Source organism: Panthera tigris, chromosome C1 (genome assembly GCF_018350195.1).
Source record: "Panthera tigris isolate Pti1 chromosome C1, P.tigris_Pti1_mat1.1, whole genome shotgun sequence".
Classification (NCBI taxonomy): domain Eukaryota; kingdom Metazoa; phylum Chordata; class Mammalia; order Carnivora; family Felidae; genus Panthera; species Panthera tigris.
In genome coordinates, this window is record NC_056667.1 from 9,064,660 (window position 1) to 9,091,604 (window position 26,945).

General features: G+C 42.0%; 1 protein-coding gene across 3 annotated transcripts in view; it reads left to right on the plus strand.

Moving 5' to 3' along the window:
- VPS13D (vacuolar protein sorting 13 homolog D) overlaps nt 1-26,945 on the plus strand; it is a 255,302-nt gene that overhangs the window by 115,310 nt on the left and 113,047 nt on the right. For all 3 annotated transcript variants that reach the window (XM_042998018.1, XM_042998020.1, XM_042998021.1), the window contains 8 exons: nt 521-663; nt 4,598-4,728; nt 4,970-5,145; nt 13,541-13,664; nt 14,666-14,901; nt 18,177-18,285; nt 23,993-24,156; nt 25,489-25,597. In XM_042998018.1, coding sequence (XP_042853952.1) covers nt 521-663; nt 4,598-4,728; nt 4,970-5,145; nt 13,541-13,664; nt 14,666-14,901; nt 18,177-18,285; nt 23,993-24,156; nt 25,489-25,597 — 1,192 coding nt within the window. The remainder of the gene's footprint in view (nt 1-520; nt 664-4,597; nt 4,729-4,969; nt 5,146-13,540; nt 13,665-14,665; nt 14,902-18,176; nt 18,286-23,992; nt 24,157-25,488; nt 25,598-26,945) is intronic.

Sequence of the window (26,945 nt, forward strand, 5' to 3'; positions counted from 1 at the left end):
CCGGGATCCCTGACAAGACACTGGCCCACGTAACAATGCTTTGCCGTTGTAACAGTACCAGGCCTGAGAAAGAACATACCGTCAGCTGCCTCCTCTCTACTTTTGTGTGTGCAGAACCACGTGTACACTTTTCTCTTACATTCAAGGTATTTTCACAAACCCTTGAAACACCTGCGATAGGAAAGTATCAGTTTGCCTTGAACTCTTGTTTTTCAGAGGAATGAGGTATCGTAGCATTTTCCTTATGCTTTATGCTCATAGAATCCTTGAATCTTCTCCTAGCGTGTCTAGCTATAGATGTCAGCACATTTCATGCGTTGTGGTGCCGTGGCTGCCTCCAAGATAGGGTGTTGCCCGCTGGTTGTTGGCCTGCTGTGTTTGGGAATCGCCCGAGAGTGAGGAGGAGCCAGTATTAGAGTTCCGTTTCGGGTGGTAGCTGTAGCAGTGGTCCCTGATTAGAACAGGTGGATGAGACTTTCCTATGGATGAATACATGTATCTCTGCTTTTCTGCCCCACAGCTGCACGATGCGAATCGGAAGGGGGATTCATCCGGAAGGCATGCCGGGCTGGTGTCAGGGCTTCTCACTGGATGGCGGTAGTGGTGTCCGAGCTTTGAAAGTCATCCAGCAAGGAAACCGCCCAGGGCTGATCTATAACATTGGTGGGTTACATTTGGAGCAGCGGGAGAATCAGAACCATTGGCCGATGACCTCAGGCTTGGAGGAATAAGCTGGCCATACGTTTTGGCCTGGCTGCAAGTGCTGATTTTCTCGTTTGGCATTGGGTCAGGTATCTGTTCTCCGAATGCTAGATTGATATCAACACAGACCTATTCTCCTAGGGATCTCAGGAGCCACATAAACACTGCCCTTTTGAGGTCTGGGGCTCTGTTTAATTTCAGACTCACCTGTGTTAGGAAAGTATCAGTTTGGCTTGAATCCTTGTTTTTCATGGGAATAATAGGAACACTTAGAATGCTTTTCATCCTCCAACCATTTCCCACGCATTCATTAAAACTTGCAAACCCTCAGAGGGCAAGAAGCATTGTTCACCTTGAAACTGAAGCAGAGAGGTTAAGTGACTTGCCCAGACGCAAAGGGCAAGTCTGGGTCAGAAGTAGGATTCTAATTGGGGTGTATGCATTTGAAGCAGAAAATATAATAAAATGCACTTAGCAGTTATAGTAATTAGAAGCCCGTAAAGTAGCTTAGCTTGTGGAGGTGGAGAGTGGGGAGGGAAGCGGGGAACACTGGTCTGTATGCCTCCTAGCCATCAGGAATGCTCAACTCCAAAGATTTTCTGAAGAGTTAAGCTTGACTTAAATATGTCTCGGGTTTAATATGTTAGCAGCGTACCCTTCCTTTAGTACATAATTTCCAAACATCTCAAAGCTCTGTTGAGTGTTGGATGTTGGAAAACCATCTAGAACTGTGCTGCCCATTGAACTCTCTGCAATGATGGCAGTGCTCCATTTCACACTGTCCAGCCCTGCAGTGCTAGCCACACGTGGCCACCAAGCACGCACGCGAGAGTACATTGCTAAGAAACGTGGTAAGTGTGACCAAGAAATCGAATCTTTCGTTGTACTTAATGGATTTAAGTAGCCGTTCATGATCAATGGCAGCTGGAATTGGACGGTGTAGATATAGTCACTTTATAGAAGGAAGAACTAAGGTGGTATGAAGCTGTTTACCCTGAATCCCATGGAGGGTCAAAGGGTATATTTGTTTGAGGGCATGTTAGCAAGAGCCTCTTCCAAGTCCAGCTTCCTTCTTCTGTTTTTGGAACATGAATTTATATGCATTCTCCCTTGATATGGAAACTGTCTTCTTTAAGGTTGGTATTAAGATTTTTAGTAGAAGAAATAAACTTTCTGTGATCCTCCAGCTGGGGACCCTTCCCTTCCTTTCCCTTCCTTTCCCTTTCCCTTCCTTTCCCTTCCTTTCCCTTCCTTTTCCTTCCCCTTTCCCTCCTCCCTTCCCACATCCCTTCCCTCCTCCCTTCCCTCTTCCCTTCCCTCTTCCCTCTCCTTCTTCCTTCTTTCTTTCCTTTTTTTTTTTTAAGGTGTGTGTGTGTGTGTGTGTGTGTGTGTGTGTTTGCTGAGGATCATTTTCTGTCCTTTGTCTTTGCATCTGTTTGCTCCTCTCTTGAAGAAGCAAAGGCTGCTTCATGCTGTGTTTGGCTGTCTACTGGGATATCTTGCCCTTGACACAGTTCCTAAAGAAAGATACCAGAGGTTGGCTAGAAGCTGCCAGAAGGGAGGTTGAGGGAGGAATGGAAGTTGTGCCCTTCTGAAGCGGCTGGCACTAAGGGACCACAGAGTTCCTGCGGAGACACAAGTCTCCAGTCAGAAATACGCAGTGAGCACACATAGAAACTTTTATGCGAGGAGTGCTTATTAAAAGTCATTGCGTATGTTTTTTGGAACAATACTGGGATATGAATTTTGTTGTTACACCAAAGAAAGGAATAGAAGGGGCAGGATGGGACTTGGTAATGCCTAGCGTAGTGAGATCTTGGCATGTATTATCATGGAAATTTGTGGAATCTCTCGCTTGAATATTTTTGAAGAATTGGATAGATAGCTAGCTCCCTGTCAGGAATAGTTAAAAGCAAAGTCCCAAGATAAAGAGCCTGGGAGGACCTTGCCAGTTAGCCTTATATGTGCCTCCAAAAAGAAGGATTTTGAACATTTTTATCTTATCAGATAAAGATATTTATTGGGGGGTTGCCAAGGCTATCTAAGATGAAAAAGGAAACAAAAAGCCTGCTTTTTTCTAAAAATTGAGCATTGATACAGTAGTCTTTTTTTATAATATCAAATTAAACATATCCTGGGGTGCCTGAGTGGCTCAGTCTGTTGAGGGTCTGACTCTTGATCTCAGCTTAGGTCTTGATCTCACAGTCCTGAGTTCAAGCCTGCGTTGGGCTTCATGCTGGGTGTAAAGCCTACTTAAAGAAAAAAAAAAAAAAAAAAAGAATATATTTGTTGTGGGCAGACTTTGTAGTGGTTGAGATCAGCTAGCTATCAATATAGATTTCTGACAATGCTTTCCTGTCTGTTACAGAAAAAAAACAATAGGGTATATCTCCCTGTTTAAGTATTACTCAGCATTTCTTAGACACAGAATTTCAGACTCTCTTTGTTTTTGTGATTTGCTCAGTCTTTTAGGTAGTTTGAAGCCTTAGGTTAAAGCAACACCAGGTTTTTCAAGCCAGTACAGGTGAATTATGGAGTTAACAGACTGGAATATTTCTATTTGGGGTTATGTTGGGACATTCAGGGAACCTAGTTGTCCTGTCCTAAGATCTCTTCCTTTTTTATGGTTCTTAACACTTGTTGACTGCTGACTACGGTCCTTATGTATGTCTCATCAGAATATGAGCAGGGCTCCTGAGACAGTGTGCCTGGGTTTGAACCCAGCTGTGCCACTTACTGGCTGTCTGACCTCGTGCAAGTTGCCTAGCTTCCCGTATGCCTTAGTTTCCTCATCTAGAAAGTGAAAAGTGAAAATACTGACTCAAGACGTGTTATGAGAATTAAACGTAGGGCCTTTGGTAGAAACATAGCATACATTAAGAATTCAATAAACAGGTGCCTGGGCGGCTCAGTCAACCGGTTAAAGCATCCGACTTGATCTCAGCTCAGGTCTTTATCTCAGGGTCGTGAGTTCAAGCACCATGTTGGGCTCCACATGGGCATGGTGCCTACTTAAAAAAATTTTCAATAAATATTATTTTTTAAAATTATTTCTAGCTGTAAATATTGCTATCACTGTATAACCCTAGTACCTTGAATATAGTTGCTCTATTTATTGTCTGAATGAATGAATAACTTATCCCACTGAGTTTTGTAGTTTTTAAAATTGTCATCAGAGTTTTTAAGATAATTCCATGCTGTTTCCCTTCTTTCTTCCCTTGGGATCCAATGTTGTGAGATTTCCATCTGATTGATTATGACTTTGTTTTCTTGGCATGTGTTTTGTTTGCTGTTCTATTTTTTCAGTACATGGTAGGTGCTGGAATCATTGAGCTTGTGAATGAGTATATCCTATGATATTTAACTTTATGTCCCAGCTGGGTTCTTGGGCAGCGAGCTAAAAGAAAGTACTAGAGAAGAGTCCTCTGCATTCAGGGCTGTGCAGGATCCAGTTAAGTAATCTGAAATTTCTGCAATATCATGTAAAAGGAGCAAGTTCTCAAGGAGGAAATTTTGTGTTTCAGATGTAAACAAAAGTGTATTACATAAACTATCTTAGTAGTCCACTTCATAAATGGAGACCATAGGTATCTGTGGCTAAACACCTGCGTGCCTTAGTTGCTGTTGTGATGGTGCACCCTTTAGTGAGAAACCAGGAATTACAACGATATTGGTATCACCACTGAGATTTTTCAAGACCTGAGGGGGCATGAAGAATAATACTTGGAGTGTACTCATTGATTTCATTCCATTCTTGGAAGGTTTCATAGAGGCTCTGGGTGACATAATTATTTTCTCTGAGAAACTAAGTAATTGTGAAGCCTATTGTTTTTTGTTGGACCATGGATTTTCTGTCTTCTGATGAATTCATGGAAGTGGCTCTTATTATTTGTAGGTATTGATGTCAAGAAAGGCCGAGGTCGATATATTGACACCTGTATGGTCATCTTTGCCCCCCGGTACCTGTTAGATAATAAATCATCTCACAAGCTTGCATTTGCACAGAGGGAATTTGCCAGAGGACAGGTAAGTCGTTTACTTTTGAAGAATGACCAGTGTTTATTTAACAGTACAGTGGGTTTTAATGCCATGATTTATCTCCCCATCAACACTGTTAAGTTTTGTGATGTGAATAACCATTTTATGCCTTTGGTACCCTAAGTAGCTCATGGTAGAGAGCAAGGCCCAGACTAGGCAGTTACTCAGCAAACATTTACTGTCTTGACTTGTATTTGTTGACTAAAGACAGTGATCCTTTATATTTTAGGGAACAGCCAATCCTGAAGGTTACATTTCCACCCTTCCTGGTTCCAGCGTGGTGTTCCATTGGCCTCGGAATGATTATGATCAGCTCTTGTGTGTCAGATTGATGGATGTTCCCAATTGTATTTGGTCTGGAGGGTTTGAAGTCAATAAGAATAATTCCTTTCATATCAACATGAGGTAAATTCAGACACTGTATTTAGACAAAACGTAGTCCTCTTCCAGGTGCAGTAATGTATCATATAAATTTGAAATATCTACGAAGTAAATAGTAATACTGCCCTTTATGAAATGGGTGGTTATGTTTCTGGCTCTAAGTTCTTAAAATTTGTGGTGACCAAGTAAGTGTGACCGAATGTTTCGATGGAATGAATTAAAGGCATGTTGACAGTTTTGACCATTGTGCAGTTGCTATGGTCTGAGGTTATAAATCCAATGGGTAGTGCTGAGCTCGTGATTGCCTGCAACTCTGAGAATTGTGTCTGCACTTAGATGCTAACATTGTTGATAGATGGTTTTGTGTATTCTTGCACACTGTGTATACTCTTGTCTCACTTGGTGGTATTTTAGTAAATCGTCTGGCCTTTCTTGCCCAACCCAGTGACCCTCAGGTCCTTATTAAGAAAAATCAACAAATTTAGCCTCAGCTACCACAGGATGAATTTTTTCTTTCTGTTTTTATCAGATGTTTTTAAATTTTTTTTAATTTTTAATTTTTTTTTTAATGTTTATTTATTTTTGAGAGAGACAGAGACAGAATGCAAGTGGGTTAGGGACAGAGAGAGAGGGAGACACAGAATCCGAAGCAGGCTCCAGGCTCTGAGCTGTCAGCACAGAGCCTGATGCAGGGCGCAAACTCACGAGCTGTGAGATCATGACCTGAGCCAAAGTCAGACGCTCAACCGACTGAGCCACCCTGGTGCCCCATTTTCTAAAATTTTTTAAAATGTTTATTCATTTTTGAGAGAGAGAGAGCGGAGAGGGGCAGAGAGAGAGACACACACACACACACAGAATCCAAAGCAGGCTCCAGGCTCTGAGCTGTCAGCACAGAGCCCTATGTGGGGCTCGAACTCATGAACCGTGAGATCATGACCTGAGCTGAAGTCGGCCTCCCAACTGATTGATCTACCCAGGAGCCCCTCAACTTTGTTCTTTTTTAAGATTATTTTGGCCGTTTGGGATTCCTTGAGATTCTATCAGAATTTCAGGGTAAAATTTTCTCTTCTGGAAAAACAATCACTTAGGATTTTGGTAGGGAGTATATTGAATCTGTAGATCCACTTGGGGCCCCATTTTCATATGAACAATATTAAGTTGGATTTGTACATGTGGAATGCTATTCCATTTATTTGTGTCCTATTCAATTTCTTTTTTTTTTTTTTAAGTTTATTTATTTTAAGAGAGAGGGCACGCACATGTGGGATTGGTGGGGGTGGGGGTGGGGGGGGGGGCGAGGGGCAGAGAGAGAGAATCCCAAGCAGGCTTTGTGCTGCCAGCGCACAGCCCAATGCGGGACTCAACTCACAAACTGTGAGATCATGACCTGAGCTGAAATCAAGAGTCAGATGCTTACCCGACTGAGCCCCTCAGGTGCCCCATTCTGTTTAATTTCTTTCATCAAATGCTTTTGAGGCTAAAGACCCTGAAATCATTGCTATTTTGATGCATTTAAAAGCATAATGTAAGCTTTTATACTTCATGGTTAGTTCTGCATTGAGAACATTATTATAAGGGAACGGAAGCATGGCTGATATAAAAAGAGATGATGCAAAATAATATCTATATTGACTTTTTAAAACATGTATTATTTGAGGGTTTTTTTGTTTTTTTCTTGGCGGTCAGTGGTGTGCCCTTCTTAGTTTCCTTTTGCTCTGGCCCTTATCAGAGTTCACTGCGTCTGGTAAAGGGGTTTTCAAGCTGTGTTCCTAGGAGTTGTCGGGGGTGGTTGAGGAGGTGACTTCAGGGGATGAGGGAGCCAAGTGGTTAGGGGGCCGGTGTGCTTACCCCTGCTCCACCCAGAAGCTAGTCTGCTAGTATCCTGTATCCCCACGAGATTTAATGGCGGGCGGGGAGGTGAGGAGTTGGTTCTGTAGCTAAAACCACCAGGGGTTTATATACTGCTTGGGTGGAGGTCGCCTAGAAATGTTGTGTGAGAAGAGGAAGCCAATTTAGAATTGAGCAAAAGTTGCTCGTGACTAAGGAAGGAAAGAAAAGGTGTGGATGTGGGGAACGAAGGTGGCTTGTATACGTTTGTCAACCCTTCGGAGGGGTTCTAGCGCACAGTCCTAAGATACTGAGCAAAGACCCTCTGTTTCTTTTCCTTTCCCTGTGTTTTCATTTTGAAACAGTTTAAACCTACAGAAAACTTACAGGTAGTGCAAAGAACACCCCTTTATCTTTCACTTGGATTAACTACACATCAGCACTTTGCTGTATCCTGCTTTGTCTCCATGCATGTACACGTACACACTTTTTCTCTGAGCCATTTGAGTGTAAATTGAAGTCACCCTGTTAGTGTAGCCATAAAAACTTATAGTTTATCTACCTAAAGACAAGGACATTTTGGGGTACCTGAGTGGCTCAGTAGGTTAAGTGCCTGACTTTGGCTTAGGTCTTGATCTCACAGTTCGTGAGTTCGAGCCCCGCATCGGGCTCTGTGCTGACAGCCGGGAGCCTGGAGCCCACTTTGAATTCTGTGTCTCCCTCTCTCTCTGTTCCTCCCCTGCTCACACTCTCTCTCTCTCCCTCAAAAATAGACATTAAAAAAAAAAATACAGGGACATTTTTCTAAATAAATATACTAACATTACACACTGAATAAACTTAATATAAGTTTATTTATTTATTTTGAGAGAGTTGGGGAGGGGCAGAGAGAGAGGACAGAGGATCCAAAGCGGGCTCTGTGTTAACAGCTAAAACCCCGATGAGGGCTCAAACTCACATGTGAGATCACGACCCGAGCCAAAGTTGGATGCTCAACCAGCTGAGCCACCTAGGTGCCCCTGATAGTTGTTTTTTTTTTTTTTTTTTTAAAGTAATCTCTACACCTAACATGCTCAAACTTGCAACCCCAAAATCAAGAGTTAACATGCTCTACTGACTGAGCTAGCAGGTGGCCCTGATAAATAGTCTTTTGAAATACCTTCATAGCATAACACCCTTTGCCTTGATCTAGGATTCAGTCAGAGGTCATGCATTTTATTTGGCAGACATATCTCATCCACTTTAATCTACAGTAGTCCTACTTTTCCTTTTTTGGTCTTTATAGACATTGAAAGCATAAGAGACTCTTAAAAACTGAGAACAAACTGAGGGTTGATGGGGGGTGGGAGGGAGGGGAGGGTGGGTGATGGGCATTGAGGAGGGCACCTTTTGGGATGAGCACTGGGTGTTGTATGGAAACCAATTCGACAATAAATTTCATATTAAAAAAAAAAAAGAAAATTTTAAAGATTCCAAGCCAGTTTCTTATAGAATGTTCTCTTCTCTGAATTTTTCTTTTTTTTTAATAATATATTTATTTTTTAATTTACATCCAAGTAGCGTATAGTGCAATAATGATTTCAGGAGTAGAAAGCAGTGATTCATGCCCTACATATAATACCCAGAGCTCATCTCAACAAGTGTCTTCCTTAATGCCCAGCACCCATTTAGCCCATCCCTCCACCCACAACCCCTCCAGCTACCCTGTTTGTTCTCTGTATTTAAGAGTCTCTTATATTTTGTCCCTCTCCCTGTTATTATATTATTTTTGCTTCCCTTTCCTTATGTTCATCTGTTTTGTATCTTAAATTCCACATATGAGTGAAGTCATATGTTGTTTGCCTTTCTTTAATTTTGCTTAGCATAATACACTCTAGTTCCATCCACAGTGTTGCAAATGGCAAGATTTCGTTCTTTTTGATTGCTAAGTAATACTTAGCAATTGTATGTATGTATGTGTGTGTGTGTGTGTGTATGTATATACACATATATATATCTATATACATATCTATATATCTTCTTTATCCACTCATCTGTTGATGGACATTTGGGCTCTTTCCATACTTTGGCTATTGTCAGCGCTGCTATAAACATTGGGGTGCATGTGCCCCTTTGAAACAGCACACCTGTGTCCTTTGGATAAATACCTAATAGTGCAATTGCTGGGTCATAGGGTAGTTCTATTTTTAATTTTTTGAGGAACCTCCATACTGTTTTCCATAGTGGCTGTACCAGTTTGCATTCCCACCAGCAATGCAAACAAGATCCTCTTTCTCTGCATCCTCGCCAGCATCTGTCATTGCCTGAATTGTTAATTTTAGTCATTTTGACTGGTGTGAGGAGGTATCTCATTGTGGTTTTGGTTTGTATTTCCCTGATGATGAGTGATTTTGAGCATTTTTTCATGTGTCTGTTAGCCATTTGGATGTCTTCTTTGGGAAAGTGTCTGTTCATCTCTTTTGCCCATTTCTTCACTGGATTATTTGTTTTTTGGGTGTTGAGTTTGATTAAGTTCTCTCTAGATTTTGGATTCTAACCCTTTATCTGAGATATCACTTGCAAATACCTTCTCCCATTCCACAGGTTGCCTTTTAGTTTTGCTGATTGTTTCCTTCACCGTGCAGAAGCTTTTTGTCTTGATGAGGTCCCAATAGTTAATTTTTGCTTTTGTTTCCCTTCGCTCTGGAGACATGTTGAATAAGAAGTTGCTGCAGCCGAGGTCAAAGAGGTTGACCTGCTGTCTCCTCTAGGATTTTGATGGCTTCCTGTCTTACATTTAGGTCTTTCATCCATTTTGAGTTTATTTTCATGTATGGTGTAAGAAAGTGGTCCAGGTTCATTTTTCTGCATGTCGCTGTCCAGTCTTCCCAACACCATTTGCCGAAGAGACTATCTTTATTTCATTGGATATTCTTTCCTGCTTTGTCAAAGATTTGTTGGCCATATGTTTATGGGTCCATTGCTGGGTTCTCTATTCTTTTCCATTGATCTGAGTGTCTGTTTTTGTGCCAGTACCTACTGTCTTGGTGATTACCTCTTTGTAATACATCTTGAAGTCCAGGATTGTGATACTGCCAGCTTTGGCTTTCATTTTCAGGATTGCTTTGGCTATTTGGGGTCTTTTCTGGTTCCATAGAAATCTTGGGATTGTTTGTTCTAGGTCTGTGAAGAATGCTGGTGTTATTTTGATAGAGATTGCATTGAACATGTAGATTGCTTTGGGTAGTATTGACATTTTGACAATATTGGTTCTTCAGTCCATGAGCATGGAACGTTTTTCCATTTTTTTGTGTCGTCTTCAATTTCTTTCATAAGCTTTCTATAGGTTTCAATGTATAGGTTTTTCACCTCTTTGGTTAGGTTTATTACTAAGTATTTTTGGGTTTTGTTGCAATTGTAAATGGGATCAATTACTTGATTTCCCTTTCTGCTGCTTCACTGTTGGTGTATAGAAATGTAGCCAATTTCTGTGCATTGGTTTTATATCCTGTGACTTTGCCGAATTCATGAATCAGTTTTAGCAGTTTTTTGGTAGAATATTTTGGGTTGTCTGCAAAGAGTGAAAGTTTGACTTCCTCCTTGCCAGTTTAGATGCCTTTTATTCCTTTGTGTTGACTGATTGCATCTAGGACTTCCAATACTATGTTGAAATACAGTGGTGACAGTGGACATCCCTGTCGTGTGCCTGACCTTAGGGGGAAGGCTCTCAGTTTTTCCCCTTTAAGGATGATATTAGCGGTGGGTCTTTTGTATATGGCTTTTATGATCTTGAGGTATGATCCTTCTATGTGTATTTTCTTGAAGGGTTTTATCAAGAAAGGATGCTGTATTTTGTCAAATGTTTCTCTGTGTGAGAGGATCGTGTGGTTCTTGTCCTTTCTTTTATTAATGTGATGTATCACATTGATTGATTTGTGGATATTAAATCAGCCCTGCATTCCAGGTATAAATCCCACTTGATCATGGTGAATAAGTCTTTTAATGCATTGTTGGATCTGGTTGGCTAGTATCTTGTTGAGATATTTTTGAGATTTGTTGAGAATCTTGTTGAGAATTTTTGCATACACATTCATCAGGAAAATCGGTCTACAGTTCTCCTTTTTAGTGGACTCTTTGTCTGGTTTTGGAATCAAGGAAATGCTGGCCTCGTAGAATGAGTTTGGAAGTTTTCCTTCCATTTCTACTTTTTGGAACAGCTTCAAAAGAATAGTAGTTAACCCTTTTTTAAATGTTTGGTAGAATTCCCCTGGAAAGCCATCCAGCCCTGGACTCTTGTTTTTTCGGGAGATTTTTGATTACTAATTCAGTTTCTTTACTGATTATGGGTATGTGCAAATTTTCTATTTATTCCTGTTTCAGTTTTGGTAGTTTATATGTTTCTAGGAATTTGTCCATTTCTTCTAGTTTGCCCAATTTGTTGGCATATAATTGCTCATAATATTCTCTTAGTATTGTTTGTATCTCTGCAGTGTTGGTTGTGATTGCTTTCATTCTTGATTTTATTTATTTGGGTCCTTTCCTTTTTCTTTTTGATCAAACTGGCTAGGGGTTTATCAGTTTTGTTAATTCTTTCGAGGAACCAGCTCCTGGTTTCATTGATCTGTTCTACTGTTTTTTAAATTTTGATAGCATTGATTTCCACTCTAATCTTTATTACTTCCCATGTTCTGCTGGCTTGGGTTTTATTTGCTGTTCTTTTTCCAGCTCTTTAAGGTGTAAAGTTAGGTTGTGTATCTGAGACTTTTCTTCCTTCTTTAGGAAGACCTGGATTGTTACATACTTCCCTCTTATGATTACCTTTGCTGCATCGCAGAGGTTTTGGGCTGTGGTGTTATCATTTTCATTGGCTTCCATGTACTTTTTAATTTCCTCTTTAACTTCTTGGTTAACCTACTCATTCTTTACAGGGATGTTCTTTAGTCTCCAAGTTTCTGTTGTCTTTCCAAATTTTTTCTTGTGGTTGATTTCGAGTTTCATAGCATTGTTGTCTGAAAATATGCATGGTACGATCTCAATCTTTTTGAACTTGTTGAGGGCTCATTTTTGACCCAGTATGCGATCTATCCTGGGGAATGTTCCATGTGCACTCAAGAAGAATGTGTATTCTGCTGCTTTAGGATGAAATATTCTGAATATATCTGTTAAGTCCATCCAGTCCAGTGTGTCATTCAAGGCCATTGTTTCCTTGTTGATTTTCTGTTGAGAAGATCTGTCCATTGCTCTAAGTGGGGTGTTGAAGTCCCTACTGTTATGGTATTATTATCAATGAGTTTCACTATGTGTGTGTGTGTGTGTGTGTGTGTGTGTGTGTGTGTGTGTGTGTATACGTATGTGTGTATATATATTTGTGTGTATATATGTATTTGCTCTCACGTTGGGAGCAGAAATATTTATAATTGTTAGCTCTTCTTGGTGGATAGACCCCTTACTTATGATATAATACCCTTCTTCATCTCGTTATAGTCTTTATTTTAAAATCCAGATTGTCTGATATAAGTATGGCTACTCCGACTTTCTTTTGGCTTCTGTTAGTATGACAGATGGGTCTCCATCCCCTGACTTTCAATCTGAAGGTGTCTTTAGGTCTACGATGGGTATCTTGTAAACAACGTATAGATGGATCTTGTTTAATTATCCATTCTGTTACCCTGTATGTTTTCTGGATTTTTCTGACAGTTTCCTATACATAGATTTAATTGAACCTTTTTTGGTAAGAATACTACCTATGTTGTGGTGTGTGTTTCTCGTTGCGTCAGTAGGAAGCCTGTGATGTCTGTTGCTCCCTTTACTGATGTTGCTAAATTCAGTCATCATATGATTAGGATGGTGTCCACCAGGTGTCTCTATTGTCAAGTTACCTTTACTTCTTTGTAAACCATAGTAAGCCATTGGGGGAATAATTGGAGACTGTATTTTCCCCCAAAATCTTTCACTCAGTGGTCTGATGGTTCTTACCTGAATCAGTGATTTCGTTGGTGGTTGCAAAATGGTGATTTTTCTAATTCTGTCGTTTCTTCGGTGTTTATTAGCTGATATTCTTTTGTAAGATAGAGCTTCTTCGTTCTCTCAAGTGATCTATCTATATTTAAATACAGATACACATATACATGTACATATATATAACAAATCATATTTATTTGCTGGTAACTACTGGTGGATTCTCCTCACCTTCCCTCATCCTATAGTGAAAACCTTGGTTATCAATAGCATCAATATATTAGTTTGAACTATGTGAAATTGCTCTTTTTTTTTTTATGTCAAAGCAGTCTAATATCAACAATTTTATGGAGTTCAACCAATTTTTACTCATTTGCTAGGCTGGCACTACTACCCAAAACGTATCCACTAAGTAAAATATGTAGATCTTATTGTAGCGTGACAAACTGCCGTACAGAAGTTGCTTGACTGAATTCTTTTTTATTATTCTGTGTGATTACACTGTCAATTTCTACCTTTTTAATGTGATGGAAGAGCACACACTGGTGTTAGTTGAAGTCCAGGCAATATCAGGATTGTGAGAAGTATAAGAAAGTGAACTGTAACTTGTTTCTTCCATGTTGTGCAGTCTCTTTCTTTCCTTTTTCTGCAGAGATACTCTGGGAAAATGCTTCTTCCTGCGTGTGGAAATTACTCTTCGAGGAGCTACCTATAGGATCTCATTTAGTGACACAGACCAGTTACCCCCTCCTTTCCGAATTGACAACTTCTCTAAGGTATCGAGCAGGGTGGTGAGCCAGTTTGGCTGTTTCACTTGCGGGAAGGTGGAGTTTGTACCGCCTTGAGGATAATGATGAAATACATTTTAAACTTGGGTTTAAAAAAACCTATGTGGGGATCTCCTCAACTGGATAACCCTAGACATCCTTACCTTCTGGAGGTGGTTTCTGCTGGTTGTTTTGATTGCTGGGCAGCCTTGTCCGGAAGTGACTTCTCAGAGCCACCTCCACCCCACCCCCAATCATTTTGACTGTATTGTTTGGTGGACATGTACCCTCTGTAGACATTCCATACAGACAGAGAGGAATTGGAATCAGACAGTCCAGTGATCGTGGGAATGGGCATTTTTATATTGCTTAGTTACAGTGAGCATTTCTATAAATCTTCCAAGTAAAGCCAAGATGGAAAGAAGATACCATTTTAAATAATGCCTTTGAATAATCACCTCTTATAGTATGTGACTTCCCATAGCCGAATTCTAGAATTTTTATTCCTTTCCGAGTTCAGAGCGTATCACGAGGGGTGAGGGTAGAAGAGATGGTCTGTGTCCTTTACTTGTTGGGCTCGTTGCAGTTTGAAAGATGACTAGAAAAGCATTTGAAGGGGCGCCTGGGTGGCTCAGTAGGTTAAGCATCGATTCCTGATTTTGGCTCAGGTCATGATCTCACGGTTCAGTTTGAGCCCTGCTTTGGGCTCCGTGCTGACAGTGCAGAGCCTGCTCAGGACTCATGCTCTCCCTCTCTCCCTGGCCCTGCCCCTCCACCTTTCTCTCACGATAGATAAAGAAATAATTTTTTTTTTTTTTTTTTTTTTTTTTTTTTTTTTAAAGAGAAAGGCATTTGAAGAGACGAGAGAACTGCCCTCGTGATTGTGGTTATGCCCAATGTAGGATTTGTTTGGGAAGGGTCTGGAACTTAAATTTAGGAAGCACTGACTCACTTTCTAGTGACACCACTCTGAATGAAAGTCCTCTGTATCCTCTCTGCCCTTACCGTAGGTTCCGGTTGTCTTCACTCAGCATGGTGTAGCTGAACCCAGGCTCCGAACTGAAGTGAAGCCCATGACTTCATTGGATTATGCCTGGGATGAACCCACTCTGCCTCCTTTTATCACGCTGACCGTCAAAGGGGCAGGCTCCTCAGAGCTCAACTGCAACATGAACGATTTCCAGGATAACCGACAGCTTTATTATGAAAACTTCATTTACATTGCTGCTACATATACATTCTCTGGGTAATTCTGGGTTCCGTTACTGTTCTCATAAAGCAGAAGGCTGTAATTCGTAACTGGTTTTAAATTTTAAGCAATCCTCAAGAGGCTCAAAGGATGGAGGAAGATTCCTTCCATTCTTTACCAAATCCTGGGCTCAGGGTCTATCTTGAGAGGTCTTAGGCTAAACCCTTGTCTTCTGGCTAGATTAAATTTATCTAGAGAGGCAAGACTGCTCTTTTTTTAATGATCTCCCCAATAATCCATTCTAGTATTTAACATTCCTCCCATAAGATATTAGTCTCACAATATCCTCAGTTCTTTTTTAAGGTGGTATTTTTAATGTATTTTTTAAAGTTCTTGCTGCTGGTTTTAAGTTTGTTTTATGTCTTTCCTCATTTGAAACTGACCAATCTTTATCATAATTACTCAAATCGTTTTGACTCTTCTCTCCCATTGAGAATACTGGTTAAGCAGACACTTAGAGTCTATCTTAATTTTATCACCTATGGCCAACCGAAGTAGCTCAACTTGACAGTAATTCCAGTTGCCTTAGAATTATAATCTTCACTGACATCTGGTTAGCTGTATCTAGAAAACTCAGGTGAAGAATAGCAAGTTTATTCTAATTCTGTTGTTAGATTGGCACATAGAGATTCAAAACATTGGGCTTTCAAAAAGTAGTCATTTCACCAACATATAAATACAATTATTTCTGTCCTGGTGATGGGGCCAATTTTAAGATGTACCTGTGGAAAAACCAGGGAAAATAGCTAAATCTTGAGCATTTTACAAATGTAAATCGCCGGATGGACAGGACACTTAAAGTCAGATTCCTTTCCAAAAATTCTGAATAGTTTTGCTTATGAATGGTATTTTTTATCTGCCTGCGGCTCACAAAAATAATCTCTCTGCCTGGCGGTACCTCTCATCTACCTAGAGTCCAGATTTCACTAGTAATGAATTGAACGGGCATCTTTACTTAGAATAGCCACTCTTTTCCTTGTTTGTTGCAGTTCTCTTTGGAAATAATGGTGCCGGGATGTTTATTTTGTTATAATTAAGCCAGCCTGTTTGTTTCTTTTGAAAGATTATGGCACTTGACAGCATGACATGCTTAAGGTTTTAGTGCCTGAAAAGCCAGTTCTTAATCTGGTTGTTAATCATGTTTTTCTCTTTACGTTCTTAAGTTCAATTCCAGTAGTTATTACACTCTTTAACTGAAGAATCCTTATGGGTGATTATGAGTTTAATGGGTTGGACAGATTTGGGGCAGATAAAAAGGGAGGTTCTGAGAATCTTGGTGTGAGGAGAGATTGAACCATGTTTTGGAGTATATAAGACACTATGTTTTTGCATTTGGGGAGAGAACAAATGCTGGGGAAGAGACAACTTTTGTTTTTGTTGGTTTTTATTTTAAATTGAGATGAAATTCACATAACATAAAATTAACCATTTAAGAATCAACCATTAGTGACATTTAGTGCATTCGTGATGTTGTGCAGCCACCGCCTCTGTCTAGTTCCAGAACATTTTCATCCCTCCAGGAAGAAACACCGAACCCATTAAGCAGTTACTCCCCATTACCCTCTCCCCCCAGCCCTTGGCAACCACCAGTCTACTTTCTGTCCCTAAGGATCGACCTATTCCAGATAATTCATGTAAATTGATTCATAAATATGTGACCTGCTGTATCTGGCTTCTTTCACTTAGCATTAATATTTTCAAGGTTCGTTCACATTGCAGCACGGATTTCCTTCTTACTGTGGCCAAGTAATACTCCACTGTATGGGCATACCACACTCTGTTGTCCATTCAGCTGTTGATGGACATCTGTGTTGTCTCCTGTTGTTGGCCTTTGTGCTGCTATCAATGTGCCTATGCATGTATTGGTTTAAGTAATTGTTTCTGATTCCTTTGTGTGTATATGTAGGAGTGGAATTGCTGGGTTCTGTGGTATTTCTGTGTTTTAACCTGAGGAACTACTATACCATTTTCCACAGTAGCTGAATCGTTTTACATTCCCGCCAGCAACATACAAGGGCCCTGACTTCTCCACACCCCTAGCAACACTATTTTACATTTTTTGGATTGTAGCCATCCTACTGGGTGTGTGATGACTTCTCAGTGTGGTTTTGATTTGCGTTTCCTTAATAACTGATGATGTTGAGGATCTTTTCCTCTGCTAATGGGCCATTTGTGTATCTTTGGAGAAATGTCTATTCAAATCCTTTTCTCATTTTTAAATTTTTTTTTCACCTTTTTATTGTTGAACTTTAAGAGTTCCTTATATAATATGGATACAAATTCTGTATCAGATATAGGATTTGCACATATCTTCTCTCCTGTTCTTTGGATGATCTTTTTACTTTCTTGATGGTGTCCTTTGAAGGTCAGAAGTTTTTTAATTTTGTTGAAATCTAATTTATGTCTTTATTTTTGTCACTTGTGCCTTTTTTTTGGTCATGAAAACTAGTTTTTAACTCCCAATTCATCGGTCCCTTTTTTGATGATGGAGATTAGTGGAAAAAGGAGAATAATCTAAATAAAATCTTACCAAAATACCTTAAAGTGGGGGAGGGGGGGCGCCTGGGTGACTCAGGCAGTTAAGTGTACGACTTTGGCGCAGGTCATGATCTCACAGCTTGTGAGTTTGAGCCCCCGTATCGTGCTCTGTGCTGATGGCTCGGGCCTGCTTTGGATCCTGTGTCTCCCTGTCTCTGCTCCTCCCCCGCTCACACTCTGTTTCTCTCTCTCAAAAATAAACATTAAAAAATATTTTTAAAAAAAATACCCCAAAGTGTAGGTAGGCTGCAACATTCCATAAAACTTACGATTCTTAAGCCACAGAGAAACACAACACGATCGGGTTGGAGGAAGGTGAATATGAACCCCTTGTTTTCTTTTCATTCTAGAGGGACTTCTGATTCATTGCCAAGCTTTAGGGATGCAGTGATGCTGATCTTCTGTCTGGCAAAAAGCAGAGCTAATTCTTGGACCCTTGGAATGTCTGGCTTAATTTGGGAGGAGGGGGTGCTGAAGCTATATAGTCATTCTTTTATGTCTGAATTGTAAGGCACTAGAATCATCAGGAGAGGGGAGATGTTAGTATGTTTTCTGGCAAATGAATCTGGAAACATAACCTTGATCTTTCTGCAACTTGGGTTAGACATTCTTTCGTGATGGAAAAAAAGTCTCCCCTTTACAGATGAGGTTTTAAGCATTTGCTGCTGAGTACTTGTATATATGTGCAAGTATATGTATATACACATATGTACATATGACTGTTTTAATTCCAGTTTACAGGAGGGGACAGGAAGGCCTGTGGCTTCCAGCAAGGCCACCACCTGTGCAGAGCTGGTCTTGGATGTCTCACCAAAGACACAGAGAGTCATTTTAAAGAAGAAGGTAAGAGCACTTAGCATTTGGAGTTTAGAAGGGGAGACTGTTAGCCGTGGAGGGGACTCTGGTCATGCAGTCTGGCCCCTCCTCATGCACAGGCTGGACAACTTGCTCAGGGTGGGATGCGGGGTCTCTCCTGCTCAAGTTGCTGTTCTTCCTCCTGTCCTGTGACATCTGCTCTAGGAATTCCAAGCCCTTCTCCGATGCCCTTTTTGGAGAACTTATCTTTTAAATTCATTTTTTTCCCGAGTCATGATTTGCTGTTCTCAATACTCTCTTTTTCCATTGAAATGGCTCCCCAGTCTACTATTTCCTAAACTGAACGGAAAAATGATCAAACTGACAACTTTCCCCCTTTTTATGCCGACACACGTTCTTTCCAAGGGTCAGTTTAGGGAAATGTTTCCACTAATAGACCTACGTATAGAGAGGAAGGCAGGCAAATCTGGCCGGAAGCAGCACAGATGGCAGACGGACTGGCGATAAGTAGTTCAAACCTCAACACGAAAGGCGCCTGAGAACTCAGAGGCGTAGAGGTGACTTTAAGAGGAAGGAGATTACTGATGATGATGATTTAAAACCTGTTTACCTGATGGCTGTGTTCCAGAAGATTTTGCATAATGTAAATCACACAGTCCCAAAATAACCCTGGTAGAGAGTGTCTCTTTACCAGTTGCCCAGATGGGGACAAAGGACCCCTTTTATCACCAGAGGTGGTGGCGCGTGTGTCAGTGGCGTCGCCTCACCTGGATGTGAGTTTGTACAGCTCTTAGCAAATTTGTAACTGGGGAACGAGGCAGGTTCAAATAATTCAAGCGAAACTTGAATACGTGTGTTTTTAATTCACTTTTACATTTTTAACAGCTTTACTGAGATGCAATTCATATACAGGCCCCCCACTTAAAGTGTACAGTTCAGTGCTTTGCAGTATATCCACAGATACGTGCAAGCAGCATCACACTCAACTTCGGAACATTTCAGCACCTCTAGAAGAGACCCTGTGTCTCTAGCTCTGACGCCATTGTTTTCTTGCTCTGCAGCCCTAAGCAGCCACTCATCTACTTTCTGTCTCTGCGTCCTTCCCTGTCTGGGCTTGCATATGATTGGTGTTTTATGAGCGGCCTCTTAGGCTTAGCGTGGTGTTTCCAAGGTTCACCCATCCGTCACCCTATCAGTACTTGTAATTCTTCTGTTCCACCCATTCAAAGTCACTTAATTCAGGTTTGCTTACCGTGTTCTCACACTCCATGGGAGGCCTCGCTTACGTGTGAGATGCATTTTGGAAATAAGATTTGGGGATGGTGACAACTAAAGAGACCACGAGCCATAGTAATTGAAAGCGCCCAGTTCTGGAGGCTTTTATGGGGGAATTGTGAAGAAGAAAATTTGGAAAAGCAGTAATCTAAAAATAGAAAGCAGCGAGTCCGACAAGTCCAGTGAATTGAAAAAATAAGTGGCAGAGCGTCCTTGGAAATGATGTTGTCAGATGGCTTTCAGAGAATGTTCAAGTCGAGGAGGATGTTAGCATGAATGGAAACGAACTCGGGAGTAACGTGATTTACCAGCTGGGATTGGATCATCGGTGTGATCAGCAAAACAGCAATGTCAAATAGCTGTGTGATCTCCAAGGACTAGGGGACTATTAAGCAGAGAAAAGCAAATTTTTTTATGAAGTAGCAAAAACACTTTGAAGAGGATGTGATAATTTATGTAACATTTTTACTGTTAATTTCCTTTGATGGGGATGAAAAATGGCACCTAGGAGGGTGGATATAAATAAGTTATGCTGACGTCTAAAACCAAGCGGAGTTCTAAGAATTAGCATTAGCAACGGGACTTCTGCTCTTTAGTCAGGAACAAAGAGAGTGACATTTTAGATTGTCGGTTGGTTGGTTGGGTTTTTGTTTTTGTTGGTGTTTTTTGTTTTTTACTTTTTTTTTTAAATTTTTTTAAATGTTTTTATTTATTTTTGAGACAGAGAGAGACAGAGCATGAGCAGGGGAGGGGCAGAGAGAGAGGGAGACAGAATCTGAAGCAGACCCCAGGCTCCCAGCTGTCGCACAGAGCCCGACGCGGGGCTCGAACTCACGGACCGTGAGATCATGACCTGACCTGAAGTCGGACGCTTAACCGACTGAGCCACCCAGGCGCCCCTGTTTTTTACTTTTTATACTGAACGAATCTCAAACGTAAGAGAAAAATGGGCAGAAATTCTGTAGAAGTGATGCTGTGGTTTTGATTCGTCCTGTTACTGTTGGTGCTTTAGCACTAGAGGAAGGTGATGGCTGCTGGCCTTCTGTACCGTGAACTGAAGTTTCTGTCTTGCCCTCATATTTAGTAAAGACCTTGTGGACAGGTACTTTGAGACTGTGTAGATATCCTGAACCTCATCACAGTTGCTGTGTGTTACGTATGCATATTAGCCTGAACTTGTATAACGAAATACTACAGACCGGATGACTTGAATAATGGGAATTTATTTCTCACAGTTCTGGAGGCTGGGAGGTACAGAATCAGGGTGCTGGCCCTTTGGTTCCCTGCTGAGGGCCCACGTCCTGGCTTGTAGACTTGTGCCTTCTCGCGGTGTCCTCAAATGGCAGAGACTCTAGGGTGGGGGGGAGAAAGCAAGCTCAGTGTCTGTTCTTGCAACGGCACTAAGTCCATCAGGAGAGCCCCCCTCGTGCGCCCTTGTCTAAACCTAATTACCACCCAAAGGTTCCATTTCCAACTACCGTCAAAGTTTCGGGTGAGGTCTCCAACATGAGAATTTGGGGTGGGTGTGGCAGTGTCCTCCATAGCGTCGCGTCTGTCGTGGGTATGGATTCCTCTTTTACTCAGTGTGTTACCTGTTACTGTCAGGATACGTTTAGTGCTCAGTTCCTGTATTTGGCCCGTGGGAGCTCTTCAACCTTCTGTGTCCATTGGACGTATGCCCCTCAGTCCTTGAACACTTCCTTACTTTCTAACACAGCAGGTTATTCTGGGCTCATCTGAACTTTCCCTGCTGCTTTTCTGGGTTTGCCACTTCTGATCCCTCTTATCCGAGAATGGGAGTTAGAAAGCTAAGCTGTATACACTGGGTGCACTTGTCATGGTGGTGTCGTTTCCAGGCTCTCCCAGGGCACAGAGCTAGGGCTTTCACGTGTGCTTGGACTATGTATACCTGCACACCTGCGCACACACGCACGCCGTAATACAGGTGCACACACAGACGTGATACACGTGCATGTACACACGCATATCTCATATACAGACATATTTTGCATATTTCTGTATCTCTCCATCTTAAAAACTAGCAGTTCTCACTGATTCTTTCCAATTCCAGTCCCACATCACAAATTGATCTTGCACCCCATCCCTGTATAAACAGCCCACTCCCTGGCTCCGGCTCCCATCTCCACATCCTGGATAGCACCCCTTCCAGCCCGCCCCTCGCAGGAATGCTCTTCTCCCCTCTCTTCATCTCTGACCATCCACACGAAGCCTTCGTCCCCCAGTCCCGTGTGAGGATCATCACCCGCCTTGGGCTTCAGCACCGCACTCTGGGCTGTCCACCCCCCACCCCAACACCCACAGTCCCCATGGACTTCTGTCCTCCTCGGTGTCATCTAAAGGTTTTAGGGCTAAATTGTGAGGGAAGGGGGGTAGGGAACTGGAAGGACAGTGGTACAGCTCAGATTTTTACATGGAAATGTTGGTAGTTTCCAACTATGATGAGTCTGTACATAAAGGCAGACAGTAGAGGAATGCATGGATGAAAACTTGATTTCATAAAGCATCTGTGCTTAGATTCCCGATCTGGAACACCTGCAGGGCAATTGAGATACTTTGCCATGTGGATTTGGCACTGTGGGTAGACGGACTCTCCCACTGCGAACAGAGATGTGAGCCTGTGGGGACTTCAGAGGGAGACACAGAGGTCTGTTCCATCTCTATAGACATGGGAGGCGGCAGCACGGGAGAGACAGCACCCTCCCTTAAAGGCATGTGATATCTGGTATTTCACATTCCTCCCTGAACCTCATTTTCTTCCCGATCCAGCAGGTTTGGGAGAAGGATCAGCTAAGATGAGGTACATAAAGTGCTGTGTAAAGAACTGTGGTCAAAATGACACAGCAAACATTTATTGAGGTCATACCCTGTGCCAGACATGTGCTGAGTGCCTTCTATTTGTTACACTTATCACAAGAACCCTAAATGATAGCTAATTTCCCCCTTTGACAGATCAGGAAACAGAAGCTCTGAGGGATTGAGTAACCTGTCCAAGGTCACTCAGCTGGTAAATGGTGCGGCCCGGTTTCAAATCCTGGCATTTGGAATTCATATTCATATTATGTCGTTAGTTTTTACTCTGTAGAATGTGAGGTGCCGGGGTGGCTCGGTTGGTTAAGTGTCTGACTCTGGCTCAGGTCATGATCTCACCGTTTGTGCGTTCAAGCCCTACATTGGGCTGTCGGCATAGAGCCCGCATTGAATCGTCTGTCCCCTTCTCTCACTGCCCCTTCCCTGCTTGTGCTCGCTCTCTCTCTCTCTCCTCTCTCTCAAAAATAAATGAACATTAAAAAAGAAAATGTAACGCGGAAGTTGTCTTTCCAACGCGGGGGCAGCATGGTACGCAGACCCAGTTTATGGTACCCACAAGTTTGTCACTCTGGAGGAGCTCCCAGCTGGTGAGAGTGGATGTCATCCTGATGGGTCCAGCCGGAGTATATGTTCACCCAGCAAGAATTCTAGTGGTTAGGTGTTACTGAACCAGAACCAGCCACATCGTGTTAGGAAGGCCGTGTGAGCAGAATGGTTAAGCATGTTGACCTTGAAATCAGGCTGTGGAAGTGAACTCCCCACTCCACCACCTCCAGGTCATGTGACCACGGGAAAGCGTCCTCATCTCACTGAACCGTAACTTCCTCACCTGTGAGTAAGGACAATAAGAGGATATATGTCATTGGATTGTTTTGAGGGTCAAATGAGGACTGAATGAATAAATCCCGTGGATCACTGGCTGGCACATAGTAAATTCTCAATAAGTATTATTATTACTACTTCTTGAATATAGCGGATTTTATAGACCTCCGTGGATTGACCTGGAAGTCAAGTGCTGCTTGTAAAATATTCCTAAGAAGAAACTATATTTAAAATTAGCAGCAATCACCTTAGCATAACCTTTGAATTCAGTCAACCTAATATTTGAATACAATTAATCTGTAAATTAGAATCCCTCTACTTCCACTAGAAACACAGGAAGGGAGAAGACATCTGGTAAATTCTGGTTGTCTGCCAGTTATGAGGATTACCAGTGATCACATATAAAGACTATCATATATACTCTGTATAATTGGATCCCTCTCTAAGGTCAGGGCACCCGAGGGTCACCATCTGGAACAGCACTTATCCTAGCGGTGCAGCTAATGGAGATTAGACCGAACCTCAGCTCACTAGTTTGCTCAGAAAATACCAAGTATATGAGACGAAGACATTTTCTAAGTTTACATTGTTCGTAATTTGGGGTTGTTTGGTTGACGAGTTCAGTGTATTTCATCCTAGGTGCAGCTCAGGATTGACGACAATGGAAGTTAGAATTGTATAATGTGGAAAATGTCTTTTAGTATGGCTTTGAATTGAGAACTTAGCCCTTGTGTGCAGCTCTTGACTCCCTTACCTGAAGCCTGGCTGCCTGTGACCGCTTCCTGTGTCCTTGCGTCTCTGCCCTCAGGAGCCCGGGAAGCGCTCCCAGCTGTGGAGGATGACCGGCACGGGCATGCTGGCCCACGAGGGGTCTTCGGTGCCCCACAACCCCAACAAGCCCTCTGCGGCCCGCTCCCCCGAGGGTTGCGCCATCTTAGACATCGCTGGCCTTGCTGCAGTGACTGACAACAGGTGATTTTCTAAACAACTTTTGATGTGAATTCTTTGCTTCCAAACTCAGTTTCAGTGGAAATACACACCAAAAAGTGAGACCGTAAATGAAGTAAGAATTTGTATCTTTATATTTGTATTTTTTTTCAGTGAAAGACCTGTCGTGTTCCCAAATACAAGTTTTGAGCCTTTGTTTGTTTGTTTGTTTTTAATATTATTTATTTATTTTTATTTGAGAGAAAGTGAGAGAGCAAGAGCACAGACGGGGAGAAGGACAGAGGGAGAGCAAAAGAGGGAGAGGGAGATAATCCTCAGCAGGCTCCACACTCAGCTCGGAGCCTGACACGGGGCTCGATCCCACGACTCTGGGATCGTGACTTGAGCCGAAACTAAGTCAGAGACACAACTCACTGAGCCACTCAGGCACCCTGAGCAGCTGGGTTTTTTTATTTTTTGTTTGGGGTTTTTTTTTTTGTTTTTTTTTTTTGGTCTTTCTAAGAATTTTGTTAAATATTTCAAAAGCAGAAGTGAATTATTGAGAGAACAATCAAAGATGTTTTTATGATGAACTCTTTGGGTTCAAATGGGTTATTAGGGACAGATAAGTTATTTGATTTGCCTATGCCTTAGTGTCTTTATGCAGTCAGTTTATTTTTTTCCAGTTAATACCTTCCAAAATTCACTTCCAAAATGACTTTACATAACTTACAAGTGAAAACCCAACATAAAAGTAATTGGGAATTAAACAGAAAAAAGTCTCTTGAAAATATTTCAAGATCTTTTTAGCACATAGCCCTTCTCAGACTGCCTGTCGCTGTGGGAATGCAGGAACCTGCTCATTACATCTAGTAGAATCCTTAAAAGTACCAGTACTCCTTTGTGTCCTCCTGTTTATTGCTTTCCGTTTTGGCTTATTCCTCCTCTCTCATTAAGAGATACTTAGCTGTCACGAGATTCCAGGCTACCTGCCCATTAGGGTGTGTGTGTGTGTGTGTGTGTGTGTGTGGGTGTGTGGTTTGTTTGTTTATTTATTTTAATGTTTATTTTTGAGAGAGAGAGACAGAGTGTGAGCAGGGGAGGGGCAGAGAGAGAGGGAGACACAGAATCCGAAGCAGGCTGCAGGTTCTGAGCTGTCAGCACAGAGCCTGACGCGGGGCTGAAACCCATGAACCATGAGACCATGACCTGAGTGGAAGTCAGATGCTAAACCAACCGAGCCACCCAGGCGTCACCTGCCCATTAGGTTCTAAAAGTGGAGGATGTTGGAAGAAAGAGCAAAACCACGATCCCGATATTCTCTTCAGGCCGAATGTATTTGACTCAGAGTATTCATTGCACTCTCCTGTGTTCCAGATATGAGCCACTGATGCTAAGAAAGCCTGATCGCAGGCGAAGCACAACTCAGACGTGGAGTTTCCGAGAAGGAAAACTGACCTGTGGGCTACATGGGTTGGTTGTCCAGGTCAGTAGTGTTTGTAGCAAGCCGTGTTGGAGCCCTCTTTGAAACAAAGTATCAATTAGTATATACACAATGTGTTGCTGAATGGGGAAAAGTAATTCCAGAGCAAGGGAAAGTCAAGAAACTTGTTGTGCATCTCTATGCACTTATAGGGGAAATATTTTTTAAGGTGATAATATATGAGAACTGTATTGGGAGTGGTTGCCTGAAAGTAATGGGATTTTTTCCTTGGCTTATCTGGTTGTTTTTCTTTGGTGATATAAGTGGTAAGTTTTAAAAGAAAGAAAGAAAAATGCCAGCAAAGAGCCCACTGCTAAGTTAGGTGCAGTAGTTTTAGGCCTGTGAAGTTAATGTGGCATCTACACCAGTCTTCGGTGAAGTGTTCTAGGAGATGGTGAGTAATCGTCGTGGGCTCTCCATTCTCCAGACTCTGTCAATTTCTGCATTCTTAGTGGTACCCAAATAAGCGTTTAATTGTTGTAGCAAATGTCAGAATGAAAATTGCTGGTCAGTGTCCTCTGTCCTCAGCCAGTCTACGCCACGATAAGCCGCCAGGTACTTCATAAGCAAATACGTGTTTGGAAAATTACCAGGAGTTTGGATTTTCTGCCCTTCTGGCTTCATGTGAGAAATGAGACCATGGGTCTGAGATGAGTTGATAGGAAGTTCTGTGTCAGAGGCTTGGGCCGAGGGCTGAACAACATGGGGGACAAGGAGTGTTTCTGCCTCAGCCCCGGGCTTTGCCCAAAAGTTAAACACTGGAACACCAGGCCTTCGCCAGAGAACTCTTGGTGCTTGTCCCTGGTGGAAACCAGGCTGTCCCTCCAAAATGGGAGACTGTTCTCCAGGGCACTGAGCAAAACTGTAAGGAGCCTCTGCCTGCTGTTTGGTGAGACTTATTTTCTTTATCTCTGTTGCCCTGAGCTTTTTTCATCAAAGACGAGCTGCTTACTTCTGTGAAGCACACATCTGGAACGGATTTGTGATTTTCAATTAGCAATACAATTCAGGCTTCTGGAGGCAAGAGAGGGTGTGTTATAATTGTTGGGCCCCATGTCTGACCCTGACTTTACTTCCAGTTTGTTCCTAAAGCCCATGTAATTCAGATTCTCTCAGAGTACCCCCACCCGCACCAAAAAATCTTTTTCTGGTGTGTTGTTGCGTCTCGAATCCATTACATCATTTCTCTGCTTGTGAGTGACCCTATAATAACAGTATTCAGCAGAGCAGAGTGTGCTTTGGTTAGGGAAATAAGCTTGTTTCAATCTTCCTGTTCTAAAGAAAGTAATCGAAGGCATTAACCATCTCCTGACACTGCCCTGATAAGGCTGCGTACACACTTTATTTCTGA